Genomic DNA, 17,234 nt, shown 5'->3' with positions numbered 1-17,234 from the left:
TCACATTCCCCACCAGCCCCTCCTTGTTGGTGAGAACAAGGTCCAGCATAGCATCTCTCCTCGTTGGCTCCTCTATCACTTGGAGAAGGAAGTTATCATCGATGCATTCCAGGAACCTCCCAGATTGCTTATGCCCTGCCATGTTGTCCCTCCAACAGATATCAGGGTGGTTGAAGTGCCCCATGAGGACCAGGGCTTGTGAGCGTGAGGCTGCTCCTATCTGTCTATAGAGGGCCTCATCCGCTCAGTCTTCCTGGTCGGGTGGCCTGTAGCAGACCCCCACTATAATGTCACCTGTCCCTGCCCTCCCTTTAATCCTGACCCGTAAGCTGCCAGTCGGCTCCTCATCCATCCCCAGGCAGAGCTCCATGCACTCCAGCTGGTCATGGACAGAGGGCAACACCCCCTCCTTGTCTCCCCTGCATGTCCTTCCTAAAGAGCCCGTATCCTACCATTCCATACCATAATTGTTATCATAATTGTTAGTATGCTACCAAACATAGTCATGACAGGTAGATAAAGATTACCTGTTGAAATGTCTTTCTCAGCTAGTTCATATTGCTTCAATCCATTATAGAAATTTGCCCTGTTAAAATACACTGCTGCAGAGAATGGGCAGAGACAAATTGCCTTCTCAAAGTCTTCTTTTGCTTCTTCGATATTGTTTAGTAATGTATTTGTGATAGCACGATTCATAACAGCAGATTCATTTCTTGGGTCAAGTTGTAATACCTTGGAATAATAGCAATAGGCCTACAAAACACATGAATTGGAGACAAAGTACACTGTTAAAATGTGAGGAAATGGCTTACGTACAACTTGTAAATTCCAGTTTGTTTCTTTAAGCCATTAGTATTCTTAAGTCTTTACTCGTTCTGTTCAGCATTCTTTATGTACAGAAAAGAGACACAGCACTAGCATGTTTATCCACAAACAGGTCAGTCACCACCCAGACAGGCTTTTGGAAAATAACAGCTGTTTATGCTGAATTGTAATTATAGCAGAAGAAATAAGCTACATACTAAGGCAAATTTGAATTAACACAGAAGATAGTTTGTAATGCAACACCTATTCTTGAACTTCTCTCTTCATAATTAGACTGCCTCTGTGAGACAGTAAGGAGTCACAGAAACACAGTAAAGAGGAAGAACAGCCTATGCAAGACCAGTCATGGAAAAATACCACCAGATGCATAAGAAAAGAGACTACATGATCACAGAAGCAGCCATATGCAGGGTACTGACCTTGGACTCCTAAGGAATTTCTGATCCAAGTCTAACTAATGCTCAAGAGCAACAAGGAATCTAACTTAGAGAAACATATAAGAACATTAAATGTTTTTCTTATGTGATCTAATTCTTGTGCTATATGAATTACAATCTAGGTTTAAAATCATATGCCAAGCCTGTACTATACATGATGAATTCCTTAATAAGTGTACTGCAAGCTGAAGTGTTTACAGATGCAACTCTAGGAGAGAATTAATTCAAGTAGATGAAATGTGCAGAAGCATCCATGCTGGTTCTGGGTTTCCACAGCTGCTGGATCACAAAGCTCCAATCAAATAAAAGCCTGAGCCTATGTCCAGGAAGCGTGACTGGAAGATGAAAGGAAAAATCATTGCAGGGGCCTCCTCACACAGAGAAAAATAAATGGTCCTTGCCTTCAAGCAGATTTGAAATTCTCTCACAAGAGGAATTTCAGTATCCAACCCTTCTGTATTTGAAGATACCCATCGTATTTAGGCAGAATTAGGTGATTTAAAACTCCAAAGTTACTGTGGTAACAGGAGGAAGATCTGACTTCTTGATTGAAGTTCATCAGCAGGAGATTCTTTTCATTCTCCTTGTCATGGTGCTATAGTGAATCTGGGCAAGTTATTTAATGTATGGGAGTTAGGCTCGGGGGGAAGTTACTGAACATCAGTGGGATTTTGGTATCTCAATTATATACAAATTTTTGTGATGTGTATCCTAGCTGTCATGAATCTTAGTTCATTCATATCAATGACAAAATACATAGTAGTCAGGCAATTATTTATTATTAATTACTACAGATTAATTCATCTCCTGGTAGAGGACCATGAAATTCAATGGAAGAAAGCTTCATGCTAATTATACTTAAGACAGCTTTATACCAACAGTATTTATTCAAGGAAAAAAGTTCTGAAGACAGTATAAAAACAGACTGTAGGCTTACCTGTGAAAACTGTCGATTGTGGAAGTAGATATTTGCTGCATTGAAATAGGCTAATGCATAATTTGGGTCGACAGAAATTGCTTGTTGATAGTCTTTCATGGCACAGGGTAGATATCCCATTAACTGATTGATGACACCCCGATTTGTTAGCAGCGGAGCAGTGGTAGTGAGCTGAAAGGAAAACCTAGATGCATTCTTACTCAGGGAAAGTTTACACTTCTACAGTAATTTATTCTGGTTTTCAAAGATACATTTACTTTAAAAAAAAAAATTGAATTGCACCTTCTAATCCAAATTGGCAACTATTAATGTACAGTACTGGATGGCTTCATAGCAACAGGTTGATTTTAGTAAAATCACTTTAAGCTAACATCTACCTTTAGTGCAGCATTTGTATCTTGAAAAGCAGCAAAAGTTTCACCCATCTGAAGACAGACTGAAGCTCGTCCATCATATGCAGCATGGCATTTTGGATCAATGCAAATGGCAACTGTAAGTTGGCTCCATGCTCTCTGAAGCTTTCCAAGGGCCTAAAATGAATTGCAATGTGTCCACAATAAGAAACATAAGAAATGCCAAACATACTAATGGTCCCACTTAAATAATTACAGCAGAGAATGGAAGCATGCTTATATTTACAAATGCAGTTAACTAAATTACAGAAAAAATGAATTCAAATATCTTGTTAATTATGCAATACTCATTGCCTTTGCAACTATGTAATGTGTCTGTCACATCTGTTTTAACTGCAAGTATTACCTCTTCTACATCATAGAATCACAGAATGGTTGAGTTTGGAAGGGATCTCTGGAGATCGTCTAGGCCAACCCCCTGCTCATAGCAGGGTCAGCTGGAGCAGGTTGCCTAGCACCATGTACAGTTAGATTTTTAATATCTTCAAGGATGGAGACTCAACAACCTCTGTGCACAAGCTGTTCCAGTGTTTGATCATCCTCACAGTAAAAAAAAAAAGTTTTCTGATGTTTAAATGGCTTTCCTGTATTTCAGTTTGTGCCCATTGCCTCCTTTCCTGTCACTGTGCATCATTAAGAAGAGCCTGGCTCCACTTTATTTATACTCCTTCATTAGATATTTATACCTATTTATAAGATTCCCCCTTAAGCCTTCATCTCTCTTTCCCTTCTATTTGTATGACAGATGCTTCAGGCCCTTAATCATCTTAGTGGCCCTTCGCTAGATTCCCCCTTAAGCCTTCATCTCTCTTTCCCTTCTATTTGTATGACAGATGCTTCAGGCCCTTAATCATCTCAGTGGCCCTTCGCTGGATGAGCGCCAGTATGTTCATGTCTCTCTTGTACTGGAATGCCCAGAACTGGACACAGTACTCCAGATGTGGCCTCACCAGTACTGAGTAGAGGAGAAGGATCATCTCCCTCGACCTTCTGGCAATGTTGCTCCTAACACAGCCCAGAGTATCATTGGCCTTCTTTACTGCAAGGACACATCACTGACAACTTCAGCTTGTTGTCCATCAGGACCCCCAAGTCCTTTTCTGCAAAGCTGCTTTTCAGCCAGTCAGCTCCCAGCTTGTAGTGGTGCACGACATTATTCCTCCCTAGATGCAGAACTTCTCGCTTTCCTTTGTTGTACATCATGAGGTTCCTGTTTGCCATTTCTCCAGGCTGTGCAGCCCATCATCCCTCTAAATGGCAGCATAACCATGTGGTGTATCAATCACTCCTCCCAGTTTTGTATCATTTGCAAACTTGCTGAAGGTGCACTCTACTCCATCATCCAGGTCATTAATTAAGATGTTAAACAGTATTGGACCCGTTACTGACCCCTGAGTGTAGTACACTGGACTTTATGGCAATAATAATGAACCTTTGACCCTGACAGTTCAACCAGTTTTCATTTCACCTCATTGTCTACTTATCTAGACCATACTTCACCAGGTTTTCTATGAAGACCTTATGAAAGACTACTGAAAGCTTTGCTAAAGTTGAGATAGACAACATTCACTGCTCCCCCCTCATTCATCAAGCTAGTCATCTCATCATAGAAGGCTAACAGGTTGATAAAGCATAATTCCTCCTTCATAAACTCATGCGGGCTACTCCAATCACCTTCTTGTCCTTCATGTGTTTAAAAATAGTTTCAAGAATTATTTGCTTCATCACCCTTCCAGGGACTGAAGTGAGGCTGACGTGCCTGTAGTTCCCCAAATCCTACTTCTTGCCATTCTTGAAGATAGGAGTGACATTTACTTTTTTCTGGTCTTCAGGAACCTCTACCAATTGCTATGACCTTTCAAAGATAATTGAAAGTGGCCTTACAGTGATGTTGGCTAACTCCTCAGCACTTATGGGTGTATTTCATTAGGTCCCATGGACTTGTGTATGTCCATTTTGTTTAAATGTTCCCTAACCTGATCCTCCTCCACCAAGGGTAAGTTTTCCTTGCTCTGGACTTTTCCACTGGTCACAGGGACTTGGGATTCCAGAAAGCCAGTCTTACCAGTAAAGACCAAGGTGAAGAAGGCATTGAGTACTTCTGCATGTCCTTTGTCACCGCATCCCTAGTCACATTCAGCAGCAGGCCCATATTTTCCCTAATTTTCCTTTTTCTACTGATGTACTTGTAGAAGCCTTTCTTGTTGACCTTCATGTCCCTCACCAGATTCAACTCTTGATGGGCTATATATGAGCTTGTGACCTGAAGACTTATATATTGGACTTCACATAGCAATAAAATTAAACCACTAGGTTGTTCAGCAAAAGTACCTCCCCTGGATGGTCAAATGGAACTCTCGTATACTGTACTTTTTGAAGGACTTAGCACAGTCAAGAAAGTACTTAATTCTGGGCAAGTAGGCCACTTGGGACCACAGGCGAAATGTAAACATTTTACCTAATATACATATTAATTAAGCAAAGCTGGAGGGCAAGTCATCTAGTTCCCCACATCAAAATACTTCTCCACATGAGTCTATGTTTAAGCCCCAAAAGGTATAATAAGGCCTAAGAGAAGGCATCTAGTGAGATTTAGGCCTCTCAGAAATTAAGCACCTGCCACTATGTGAACTTTCTGGGTTGCCTCCTGTACCTAAGATGTCTAATTTCTACCTATGTCTTATTCCTGCTTACTCACCAATGTAGTCACTCCAGGTTTTTCTCTTGCACAGTACTTCCCAAAGCACTGTGAAAGCATTAGTTAGAATTTAAGTGAATTGGCAAAGCTGTAAAAGGAAATTTGCGTGACACCTGTGCAAGACTACCTGACACAGGCTACTAACATTTACATCGGCAAAAAATAATTCACAACAAGATTCATGACAATTCAAGACATTTCAGACAACTGGATACAACAGAGCACAGTAACTAAATGACAGAAATTAGACACAGACAAAAACTGTCAAGTCATATCATATATGCCTTTGCTAATATAGAAGTTCATTTTCTATGTACGTAAGTAGTTTTTAGAGATGATTATATATAAGGCCTTTACCAAGGGATTTTAGCAGATTTGCTAACAGTGTAGTTTGGATAATTAGGACATACAAGATTTTGTTTTACACAGATTTGTCAACACTTTGGCTGCTTTTTACTTCAGTAAACAGCTCATACACACAAAACATGCCAGTTCTTAATGTTAGTTTATCAGAAAAACATATAAGCAAATCAAACGAGTGTAAGGTTACTTGATATTCCATTATTCAAGAACAGAACTCCAACAAGATTGCACACAAAAGTGAAAAGAAAACAATGGTCTATCCATTTACTTAAAAAGAAAGAAGATGCCATAAGGCTTGTCTAAAGTACATGGATTATTTTATGTTTATTATGATTATTTTATGTATTATATAAATGTATGCATATAAGATTGATGTTATTTTGTTTGATTAAACATAGCATTGACAATGAATTTTGGTGTGTTACCTGCAAGTTGTATCCTAAGCAAATTCTGGCTTTTATACACTTTGGATTCAGGTGAATTGCTCTCAAGAAATCTTTCTGTGCTTGTTTACAACCAGCCTCATGTCCATTTTCCATGTACGAATTTCCTCGTCCAACGTAGGCATCCACAGAAACAGGATCTAGTTTGAGAACCTGGTCAAATGATCTTACAGCTTCTTCAAACTCATGAAGTCTAAAAATAGAGATATTCATGTTTGCTGTTTAAAAATGCTGTAAATAAAATTCTCAATTTATGAATGATCAGCAAATACTACCCTATAATGCCCATTGAAAGTAGTTCAATTCTGACTGAAAAGGACACTTTTTTTTTCGCTTAGGTTTGCTTTCTGTATGTGCTTCACTGTTATAACAGTGAAGGTAGTCAGTGTAAGACCTTGCAGACTTCAGTTTGAGTTTCTTGGCCTGAGGAAGGAAACAGCAAAACTCTCATTAACTTTTGCTGGGCCAAAGATTTCTCCTTTTCAACAGTTGTACTCAACAGAGAGACTTCATCTGAGTCACTCGTGCTGTCCAAATCTCATGACCAAACATGGTTTTGGTAGTCTGTTCAGGCACAGATGTTTCAGCCATAAATAATTTATTTCTAATACATGCCTTCTCTACAAGAATCTCCTAGCAATTCTTGAACTTATCCAAACTTGCAGGGTAAAAAGAGACAATATTCAGGGTTCTAAGCATAGACCATTCTGGTCTAAGAGTAAGCCAAATGTGGAACTCCATCCTGAGATAAAACTTGACGCATTTGAGATATACTGAATAGGAATAAAAAGGATTAAACACCTGAAATGTCAATGAATGCTAATAAGTATCTTTACACATAAGGCAAAAACTTTAACATGTCAAAGTACAAAATCATTTTACCAGGATGATACTGAAAAATAACATATAGTTTGAATATAAGCTACCTGAAGGTAGACACATCTACCTGAAGAACAGCCTGACTTCTTTACCAAAAGAGGAAAGATTAAATATATTTAGCTAACAAATAACTTTAAGGGTTATAAACCAAATGCTTTTTAAAAGCACAACACATTGCAAAAACAAATTAGAGCTCCATTCCAATCCTGTTGATAGGCAGTCACGAGGTTAGAGACTGCAGGATGGATCCCAAATGCATCTTAAAAAGGGTTATACAGCTGAGTTATATAGTTACTAGTGACTCCTCTTGACAGCTGAATACAGACACAGGCACCAAAATCATATGCTCAGTTCTTAGAAGCAGGATTCAGCATTCCCGTGTGAGCTCCACATCATCCAAACACTGTGAAAGATGGAGGCAGTTATGCCCTAACTACAAGCATAGCAACACAAGAAGTTCTGATGCTACAGTCCTGAATATGTCCACCTCCACACTGCCTCAGCAGCAACAAGGTTAAGCAGTGATAGATGGCAGAGTAACTGTAGAATAAAATAGATTAGACCAGACTAATAGGCAGAGAGCTATTAAAATTTCCTTTTTATCATAGGTGATATTTGTGTGAAATAGGAGCTATTAACTCCAAGTGCCACTATGATAAGTAGACTAAGATACTAACGTACATCTTATTTATTCCAATTTATATCTATTTTAAGTGGTTAACAGATTTAATTTAGTCTTTCTAAATAAATCTCATCTTGATGAAACTACACTTCAGAATTTCCAAATAAAAAATTCAGGCAAGGAAGACCATTGAGGCTTTTGCTTTTCTTTAAAGGACAAATCGCATATTTAAACAGAAATTGCATCCTAATTAATTCTGAACAAACCAACCCAACTCTGTTTATCTCGTAATTCTTTGTTCTTCAGACCTTCTCTTGGTTCTATTTTATCATCCTAGTATTTCCTCCTGATGCTGTCATGAACACATAGTTACTTGATACCAAAAGATTTTAATACCAGTTGTTAAACTTGAAAAATATCTAACTTGCTTTTTTCCATTCCTCTTTACCATTTTCCCCTCCCCCAGTTCTCAGTGTACTCAATATGAAAAGGTGAACAGGAATATAAAGCTCAGGAATTATTTCGTTTTTCTACTCTCCATAAAACAAAACTACATATCTTACCTATGATAGCAGATTCCAATAGCCTGAAAGATCTGGCTATCATCTGGACTAAGCAACGTTGCTTCTTTAAAGTCCTGAAAAGAACAGACGTTAAACCATGCAAATCGATAGTTTCGCTTCACCTACAACTGTGGGTTTAGCTAAACAATTTTATACTTCTATATAAAAAGGGAGATGACTTCTGACAAAGGCATTATATGCTCAGAAGTACTGGAGATGTATTTAACTGTTTTCATACTTCTTGTCCCAGACTTTGATAGAACAAAATCTCTAAAGTTATGTGGTATCATGGTATTTCCTACAAAGCTGGAGGCAACATTTCCAGAAACAAAGTCTTCCAGAAAGGTATTTTTTGTTTGTTTTTAATAGAAATACTGTACCTCAGCTGCTATTATTAAATACATATATATTGAAAATATATTTTGCTATATGCAATTTCAATAGAATTCTTCCAGTAATAAAATTATTTAGTTACTTTCTGTTATTACTTTGACAAGTGCAGTAAACCAAACTCATATTTGCATTGGGAGATTCTATTCACAGTGTTCCAGTGAAAGATGCCATAGGGCTTTTGTCTTTTGCCTTTTACTAACATTCAGAACATTTTTCAAAACACTTGTGGTTTTGATATATGTGGTTCAATTGTAAAAACTTTACAGGTGTGGTTCAATTGTAAAAACCATACAGGTGCTTTTAAAATCAAATACAATCATTTCAATTATGATGTGAGGAAGCACTTTAGGCTTCTGCATAGGAAAGCAATCAGTATGTAGTAGGAGTGGTTTAGCTGATGCATCCACTGAACTAGAACTTAGAAAGCATTTTTTACTTGTCCAAATTGTAAAAATAAAAAGATGTGGAAGATTTTAGTACTGTTGGAATTACAAAAGTGGCAAAATAATGATGTGCAGATATATATATATTTATATTTTGTTAAAATAAAACCTCTCTTTTGGTGAACACACTTTCATAAAATTATAGGTCTGTTTTTAAAAAACTACTGAGACACACTGTTCCCATCCAGCAAAGCCTTTCAAAGAATACCCAGCAAAGCTAATGGGATTCTTCATGTGCACAATTTGAAGTATACACTCTGTGCTGTGTATGGAGTGGAGCAAAAGCAGGATCAAAGTTCCAAGAACCAGGTTTGGTTTACTTAAACCAAAGGTGCTATCCTCACAGGTAACCACACACTTCACTGAACCAACAGGAAAAGACACCTCTATATAGCAATTCAGACCTTATAGACACTGAATTGTAACTTTTCCTTTTTCTTCCAGTGTACACAATTCAGGAATACATTCACTTCAAGTAGTATGTATCCGTGCTTAAGTAATTATATCCTAATTCAACCAGCACTATACATGTATACAGATATACTCCTTGTAATAAAATACTATCAGAACTGATACATAAGAAGGTCTTAAACATATTTATAATCACTGATGTTTTTCTTAAATTAGCTGCTATATTTTTGTGTCTGTTGTTCAATTACCATTTTGTAAATTTGTCTTCGCTACAATCCATTCAAAGAACTTTTTGCTCATCCTGCTGGCTCTGCCCCAGTCTCTTTCTACCGTCCTTACATATCAGTTTGTACCACCTTAGCCTCTTTTCTGAACTATTCTGATCAATTGCATCTTGAAGCATGAGACCAATAACACAATATTTCTACTTAAATTATTTCTATGCAGGGTCTACCAACTGTAAAGAGCTTTTGTTGTGCACTTCCAATAGGACATTTCTGGGTCATTGGAATGGTATTCACATTCATTCTTCATTTTTTATTTGCAAATAAGAAATATTACTCAATTTTTAGAATGCCTATTCCGAAATTGTTGCTATCACATAAAGAAGATGATAAAATATTTTAAAGTTACTAGTCCACAATGGAAGCAATGAATGCACCAGTTATACTGAAACTAAATACCTCTGCTTTTAAAAAAAACTAAAACTTTTAGAAAACTATAAAACTATTTAAAATTCAAAAATGAAAACCTGTGTGTGTGAAACAGTAATGTTTAACACTGTTAGGTTTCAAGCCTGCTATTGCTATACCAGATGGAGTCCCATGGAATGAGCGAGTCATCTGCACTGTGAGTCAGTGTCAGAAACACATATTATTTTCTTATATTTAAGAAAATTATCTTGAGGTCGGACCCTTCCTGCCCTTTCAACAAAAATGGTCATTTACACACACATGCATGCACACAGAGAGGAACAGAACAAGGCCACTCAATCAGAACCTCCATTTACTTAGGCTTCTGCAATGAATTAGTACTCATTTGGACCCAACATAAATTACTTCAAGATTAAAAAAGAAGGAAGAATCAGGTTCTTGCTTATTAAATTTTGTTTAACTCCAACAGCATAAAACTGTAAAACAAGTAAAACTGCATTTTATTTGCATCTTCACAACCAGACTGGCATTAGGTGTTGAGCAAATGAGAACTGGGCACAAACTTTTTCAGAATAATATAAAAACTGTCAAGATGGTCTTTATATAAGCAATGGCTTACATTTAACAGAAAACTCTAAATTTCCTTTACTCAAAAAAGGATTTTGTACCTCACATGCATTAGCATAATCACCAAGTTCCATGTAGAGTAGTCCACGATTAATTAACACTTTAAAATCTATTTCCTTACTCAATTCAAGCAGAAGAAGAATTCCATAATCTTTCAAAGCCTACAAAAACATAAAATGATTTTAAACCCATAATTTATTCAGAGGGATACAGTGATACTTGAAAATTTAAAAGATACGCTTTCAAATTCCTACAAATCATGTGCCTATGCATGAACTTCAGTATGGCTATTCCAATGTTGCACTGTTTCCAAGTTGAATTTAACTGAATTTGGAGCCTTCTATAATTACATAGGTACCCATTCCTAGAGTACAGAAGCAAAGATAATGCAAATATAGTAAATAGATGCAATTAAAACTTATTTTGTCATTATATAAGTTTCAGAGTTAAAAATAAATCTTAATTACTTCTACTGCTAAGTTTTATGTCCAAATTCTTATTTAAAAAAACAAAAAATTATTCTAGATTAATTAGTCATGAATTAATTTCAAAGTAAGGTTCTTTCAAAATTAAGTATCTTCAAATATAATTTACTGTTACTGAAAAATCTAAGCACTAGTTGTATTAACTAAATTTGGGTGTAAATTTTGTAAAAAAGCAAATAGTGACACCACTAGATAGACTGAAGAAGCCTCAGTTCTCAAATTTATCAAAACTGAACAGCATTTCAACAATGCTTGATCTGAAGAAGTTCTAGCCCAACTCTTTTTTCACCTAAAGAATGAACTTATATACTATACTTAAGAATAACTAGTCAGTTATCCTGGTTTCGGCAAGGATAGAATTAATTTTCTTCCTAGTACCTGGTATGGTGCTGTGTTTTGGATTTAGGATGAGAATAATGTTGATAACACACTGACGTTTTAGTTGTTGCTAAGTGGTGCTTACACTAGTCAAGGACCCATCCCTGGAGGTATTTAAAAGACAAGTAGATGAGGCACTTCAGGACATGGTTTAGTGGGTGGTGGTGTTGGGTCGATGGTTGGACTCGATGATCTTAGAGGTCTTTTCCAACCTCAATGATTCTATGATTCTATGACTTTTCGGGGTGCACAAGAAGCTGGGAGGGGGCACAGCCAGGACAGCTGACCCAAACTGGCCAAAGGGATATTCCATACCATGTGACATCATGCTCAGTACATAAACTGGGAGAAAGCTGGCCAGGGGGGCTGCTGCTGGGGGACTGGCTGAGCATCAGTTGGCAGGTGGTGAGCAATTGCATTGTGCATCACTTGCTTTGTATATTATTATTATTATATTTCAATTATTAAACTGTTTTTATCTCAACCCATGAGTTTTCTCACTTCTACTCTTCAATTCTCTCCCCCATCCCACCGGGGAGGGGGGGAGTGAGTGAGCGGCTGTGTGGTGCTCAGTTGCTGACTGAGGTTAAACCACGACATCAGTTTAGAGCTAGTATGACAAAAACATCCTTGATTGCAGTACTCCATAAGCTAGCCACTTAAGAGAAGTTCTATTCTTCACTTCTAAACTAAGCTAGATGTTAGAAACAGCTTTAAAGAAAACAATCCAGTTCTTATTAGATCTAGTAAATTTCTTCCGTCAATAATATACTACATTTTTCTGCAACTTCCCTTGTACTTTAAGTGGCTTTTCTGAAGAGTGATAGTAAAGAACAACTTTTATAATACCTTATTTATGAAGGAACTATCATTTTCACATCTTAGACTTTTACCTTCAGTTACTGTAATCACCTATTTTTCTTTATCCATCTGCATCATTCTTTGCCAATTAATCTCTAAGCACAAATGGCCTTTGCCCAAGGTCGATTTGACTTGAGACATCCAAGCTCAAATACTTAGTAACTAGCCCTGTCTCAGAAAATAGGCCTCATCAAAAAGACAGTTTGACGTGATTGTGTTCCCAGTCTGAAGCTGCATGGTGCCTTTGTGTGCCCTGTTGTACCTTTGCTTTGTAACAAAGGTAGAAAGCAGAAACACTCAGAGGCAGCTCACAGGCAAGTTGACAGAAGTATACTCACATCCAGAAGAACAGGGCTGTGAATGAGGGCTGGGTGTAGCCCAAATCCCTGTTTTGATGTAGTCGTCTTCTGGATATCATTCTTATATTTTCAAAGAGATATCAAATGTAATTAATATGGTAAAAAAATGACCTTTTGGTCTTTACTAAAACAATTTCCTGGAGAGCACAATCATTCAGGAAGACATTGCAAGAGGTCAGAAATTTTGACTAATTGTCAATAACAGGTTACTAGCTAATATAAACTGAGTGCTCATGTGATGTTGAAAAAAAATTAATACCATACCTTTCTGAAGTCCTTTATTTGATGATAACAGATGGCTCTGTTATAATATGCCAAAATGCAGGTTTTGTTGAGGTCAATACTTTTTGAAAGATCTTCAATTGCAGCTCTAAATGTCTACAAATGAAAAAACACTATGTATAAATTGTAATCCAGAGTTCGTGGCGCTACATATTCTTCCTGAAATAATAGCCTATTTTAAAATTTTATTTCATAGTTTTACATTTTGGTTCTTCATCAGTACTGTGAGGCATCCAACAATTTCACTGTGTCCTCTATGGACTACTTACTGCAGTCCTTACTGCAGCGGGGGGACTTCTTCAGAAGCTCTATTTGTGCAAAGACTGGGCAAACAAACATTCTTAGTGTTTTGTTACATCACATCCATATACTGCAACACATAATCAATCCTTAATTATACTAGCTTACATTTTATCTCTTAACCTAACATAGAAGGTATCTTTTGTGGAGTTTTGGTACTTCTGTCTATCACTAGGTAAGAATCTATTCTGTGGAGCTTAAAAGGAGAATAACCAGATAGATGCTCAGTAGCTTCTCCAACCCATCAATCATTTTCAGTTACATAGAACAAGCAGAGAGTAGCTTCAATGGGGAATGGAAAGTGTAATAATCAAGTGGAATTCCTGGTTTCCATCAGCAACACTTTTACCATTATTTCACCATTCTAAAGTGTAAAGTAAGATACATTAAGTTTTAAGGGAGAATGCAAAAGTACAACAATAAAGACAGTCCCACCTTATTTTGATACTTTAAAGTACCTCGGTAAAAATAAGCTCGCACACTGTTAGGAAGAATTTTGATTGCCTCATTGCAATTCAGAATTGCCTTAGAGTATCTACCTTTACTTCCGTAGTAAGCAGCACGACTCATATATGCCTGTAGAGATGAAGACAGAATGATGACATGGTAAAAAACCAGTTTTGTTTAGCATTATAAAAAAAAGGGTTAAATAGAAGACAGAAATCACAAGTTTATAAAAACTTACATCATACGAAGCTTGTAATTTCTTTTATTTAATGCTTGCCATGTGCTTGCTGGCAGATTACAAGGCAATACACCCATAAATGCAAAACCTGTCAGTCTTTGAACCCATCCAAAAATGCCTCACAGAAACAAACTATCAGGAGTCTTTATATTACCTGGAAATGTGATGGACAAAGGGCAAGTGCTCGATTGAAATCTCGGATGCACTTAGCTTGTCTGAGCTGCATTCTACACAGCCCTCGCTGATAAAAAGCATCAGGGTAACTTGAATGTAGTCTGATAGCCATACTAAAAGCATCACGGGCCTAAAAGGATGACATATCATCTGGGTTAAATATGGTCTGTTTGTTCAGCTGAAACCATAGGCTAACTGATTCTTTTCTACAGCTAGGTATTACCTATTTTTGCAGTTGGAACCCACCATGTACCTGCATTGGTTTTTTTATCACTTTCATCCATTTACTGCTACTTAAAATTCTGTAATGTTTAACACCCTACCTAATGCAATCATAACCACAAGGAGGCACAATCTAACTCATTTAATAATCTCATTTCTTCAGTGAGACTGCAAAAGTTTACCAAGCACATGGTCTTCTGTCTGTAAGAGCTGAAATAGTGAAGTTGTTTATTATAATGGACAATGGATTAACATGGCTAGTACGCAACTCCTTTAAAATCCATCCAGATAGTTTTTTCCTCTACATTGTACATTAGCTTACAAAGTCATGGGCTTTTCCAGGATCTACAGCTGTAATATCAGATGTACATTGACACAGAAAGTCACCTTTGGCAGCTGTCATGTATTACCACATTAGATATTTTAGACAATTTTGACAGCCTTCTTCCAAAAGAACATCACTTTTGAAAACTGGGGTTGGAAGCAGAAAAGGCAAGAAATTGTTCCCTTCCTGTGAAATTCTGATATTTCAAGTATTCTAGTTTCTGTCTTGAGCCTTTTAGCAAATCAACAACTGAAACATATTTATTCATTTATTTATTATTTATTTATTAAAATATCAACATAGAAAACATTTGCATGAACTCACACTAGGCCTGCCACAAAGCTCACCGATAGGCTTTCAATAGTTTTCAACAAAGAAGTCTCTAATGCAGTATAAAGTATTGATTTTGTTGAAAGAAGGAAAATACATTTTTCTTAGGCAACGCAGTTTATTTCTTAAGTATCATACATAAGTGCCAAGGAGAACCAGCTAGGGGTGTTATGAGCTACAGTAATATAGAAAACAGCTGAATTACAACAAACTCCATAATACAATAATCTAGGAATTTGTCCAAGTTTACTACCAATTCACTAAGCCACTGATACTCCTACCTGAGTGTTGTTTGTCTATAAGATCTGTGAAGGCATTGATAAATAGATAAGAAATTCATGTAGTTTATTTCATCAGAATGGCAATTAATGACATACATTAAAAAAATCTTAACATTAGCACTGGAAAAATGACTCAAACTTGCAAGACAGTCTAATGTACATCATTAATTCAAAAGAAAATTGCTAAAGGCAGTGGGGGCTGTTTAAAAGATTGAAATCATTCACTCAGTTATCACAGTTGTTGTTTACAAGCTGTGGAGTCAAGGGCTAACATATTCTATACAATTAATACCAACCCGTAATAAACTTTTTTGCTCCATGTAACACAGGCCTGTGAGATAATACATTTCTGCAGCCTCAAATGTATTAGGCAGGATTTTTGTGGAGGTCATAAGGAGCTTCATAGCTTTTTTAAAACTTCTCAGAGCATCCTGCAATACAGAGAACAGTAATACTTTTAAAGCACTTAACTGAAAATCTGCAAGATTTGTTAGACATTTTAAATTATTTTCAAATGGTTTTTTCTTGGTCTTTCTTTGGAACATTATGGTAAAAATGACTAGTCTAGTGTTCCTTGATGTTGCTGGAGTTAGACACACTCTTGATCTCTGAATGGTTCATATTAATAACTAATTAGAAAAACAGAGAAAATATTCCTGAGTTTTATTTATATATGACAAAGTAACTAATGTACATGATCTAGAAATAACATACAGTTCACTTATACTGTTATTTAGGTACGTAGTTAATTATAATTATTTATTAATTTTATTTATATTCATTTCCTCAGGAAGAAAAGGCATACTTTTTGATGGAGTCTGACAATAATGAAGTACTTCCTACAGGTTTCTTTGTGTAAATAACGACAAACTATTTATTCCATAGACAACTTACTAAATTTAATAACCATTAAGAAATATATTGAAAAGATCAATCCTGTATAGGCATTGAAGGAACTTAAGTGAATAGCCTCTGTCGTGGTTTAACCTCAGTCGGCAACTGAGCACCACACAGCCGCTCACTCACTCCCCGCCCCCCGGTGGGATGGGGAGAGAATTGAAGAATAGAAGTGAGAAAACTCGTGGGTTGAGATAAAAACAGTTTAATAATTGAAATAAAATAAAATAGTAATAATAACAATAATAATTCTTGTGCACCTCCAGCCTTCTCAGTCGGTAGAGCATGGGAAGCTGAAAAGTCCTTGACTAGTGTAAGCACTGCTTAGCAACAACTAAAACATCGGTGTGTTATCAATGTTATTCTCATGCTAAATCCAAAACACAGCATTGTACCAGCTACTAGGAAGGAAATCAACTCTATCCCTGCCAAAACCAGGACAGCCTCTCAGAATCTTACCATGTATCATAGATCTGGGCAATAATTTATGCATATTTAATAATGCTTTGGTTTAAAAGAGAGTGTAAGGAAAACAACCAAAAAATTAACAGTTCAAGATAAGCCATTCCTCAGCCTTTGAGGATTATGAAGGGACCACAGTTGAAAGTTTCAATATCAAGAAGAGTAAAAGAATTTTGTCCTGGTTTCATCTGGGACAGAGTTCATTTTCTTCCTAGTAACTGGTACAGTGCTGTGCTTTGGATTTAGCATGAGAATAACGTTGATAACACACCGATGTTTTAGTTGTTGCTAAGTAGTGCTTACACTAGTCAAGGACTTTTCAGCTTCCCATGCTCTACCGACTGAGAAGGCTGGAGGTGCGCAAGAAGCCAGGAGGGGGCACAGCCAGGACAGCTGACCCAAACTGGCCAAAGGGACATTCCTTACCATGCGACGTCATGCTCAGTGTATAAACTGGGGGAAAGCTGGCCGGGGGGGCCGCTGCTC

General features: G+C 37.0%; 1 protein-coding gene across 1 annotated transcript in view; it reads right to left on the bottom strand.

Annotated features, from left to right (window-relative positions):
• Window positions 1-17,234, bottom strand: part of TTC6 (tetratricopeptide repeat domain 6) — a 76,532-nt gene that overhangs the window by 13,074 nt on the left and 46,224 nt on the right. Inside the window, exons 19-28 of the mRNA XM_009280899.1 lie at window positions 15,686-15,820; window positions 14,212-14,361; window positions 13,808-13,948; window positions 13,055-13,168; window positions 10,749-10,868; window positions 8,181-8,254; window positions 6,099-6,309; window positions 2,577-2,729; window positions 2,200-2,370; window positions 463-753 (exon numbers count right to left, since the gene is read on the bottom strand). Coding sequence (XP_009279174.1) covers window positions 463-753; window positions 2,200-2,370; window positions 2,577-2,729; window positions 6,099-6,309; window positions 8,181-8,254; window positions 10,749-10,868; window positions 13,055-13,168; window positions 13,808-13,948; window positions 14,212-14,361; window positions 15,686-15,820 — 1,560 coding nt within the window. The remainder of the gene's footprint in view (window positions 1-462; window positions 754-2,199; window positions 2,371-2,576; window positions 2,730-6,098; window positions 6,310-8,180; window positions 8,255-10,748; window positions 10,869-13,054; window positions 13,169-13,807; window positions 13,949-14,211; window positions 14,362-15,685; window positions 15,821-17,234) is intronic.

Source organism: Aptenodytes forsteri, unplaced genomic scaffold, assembly GCF_000699145.1.
Source record: "Aptenodytes forsteri isolate BGI_AS27 unplaced genomic scaffold, ASM69914v1 Scaffold193, whole genome shotgun sequence".
NCBI classification, from domain to species: Eukaryota; Metazoa; Chordata; class Aves; order Sphenisciformes; family Spheniscidae; genus Aptenodytes; species Aptenodytes forsteri.
This window is presented reverse-complemented; position numbering and strand designations above follow the sequence as displayed.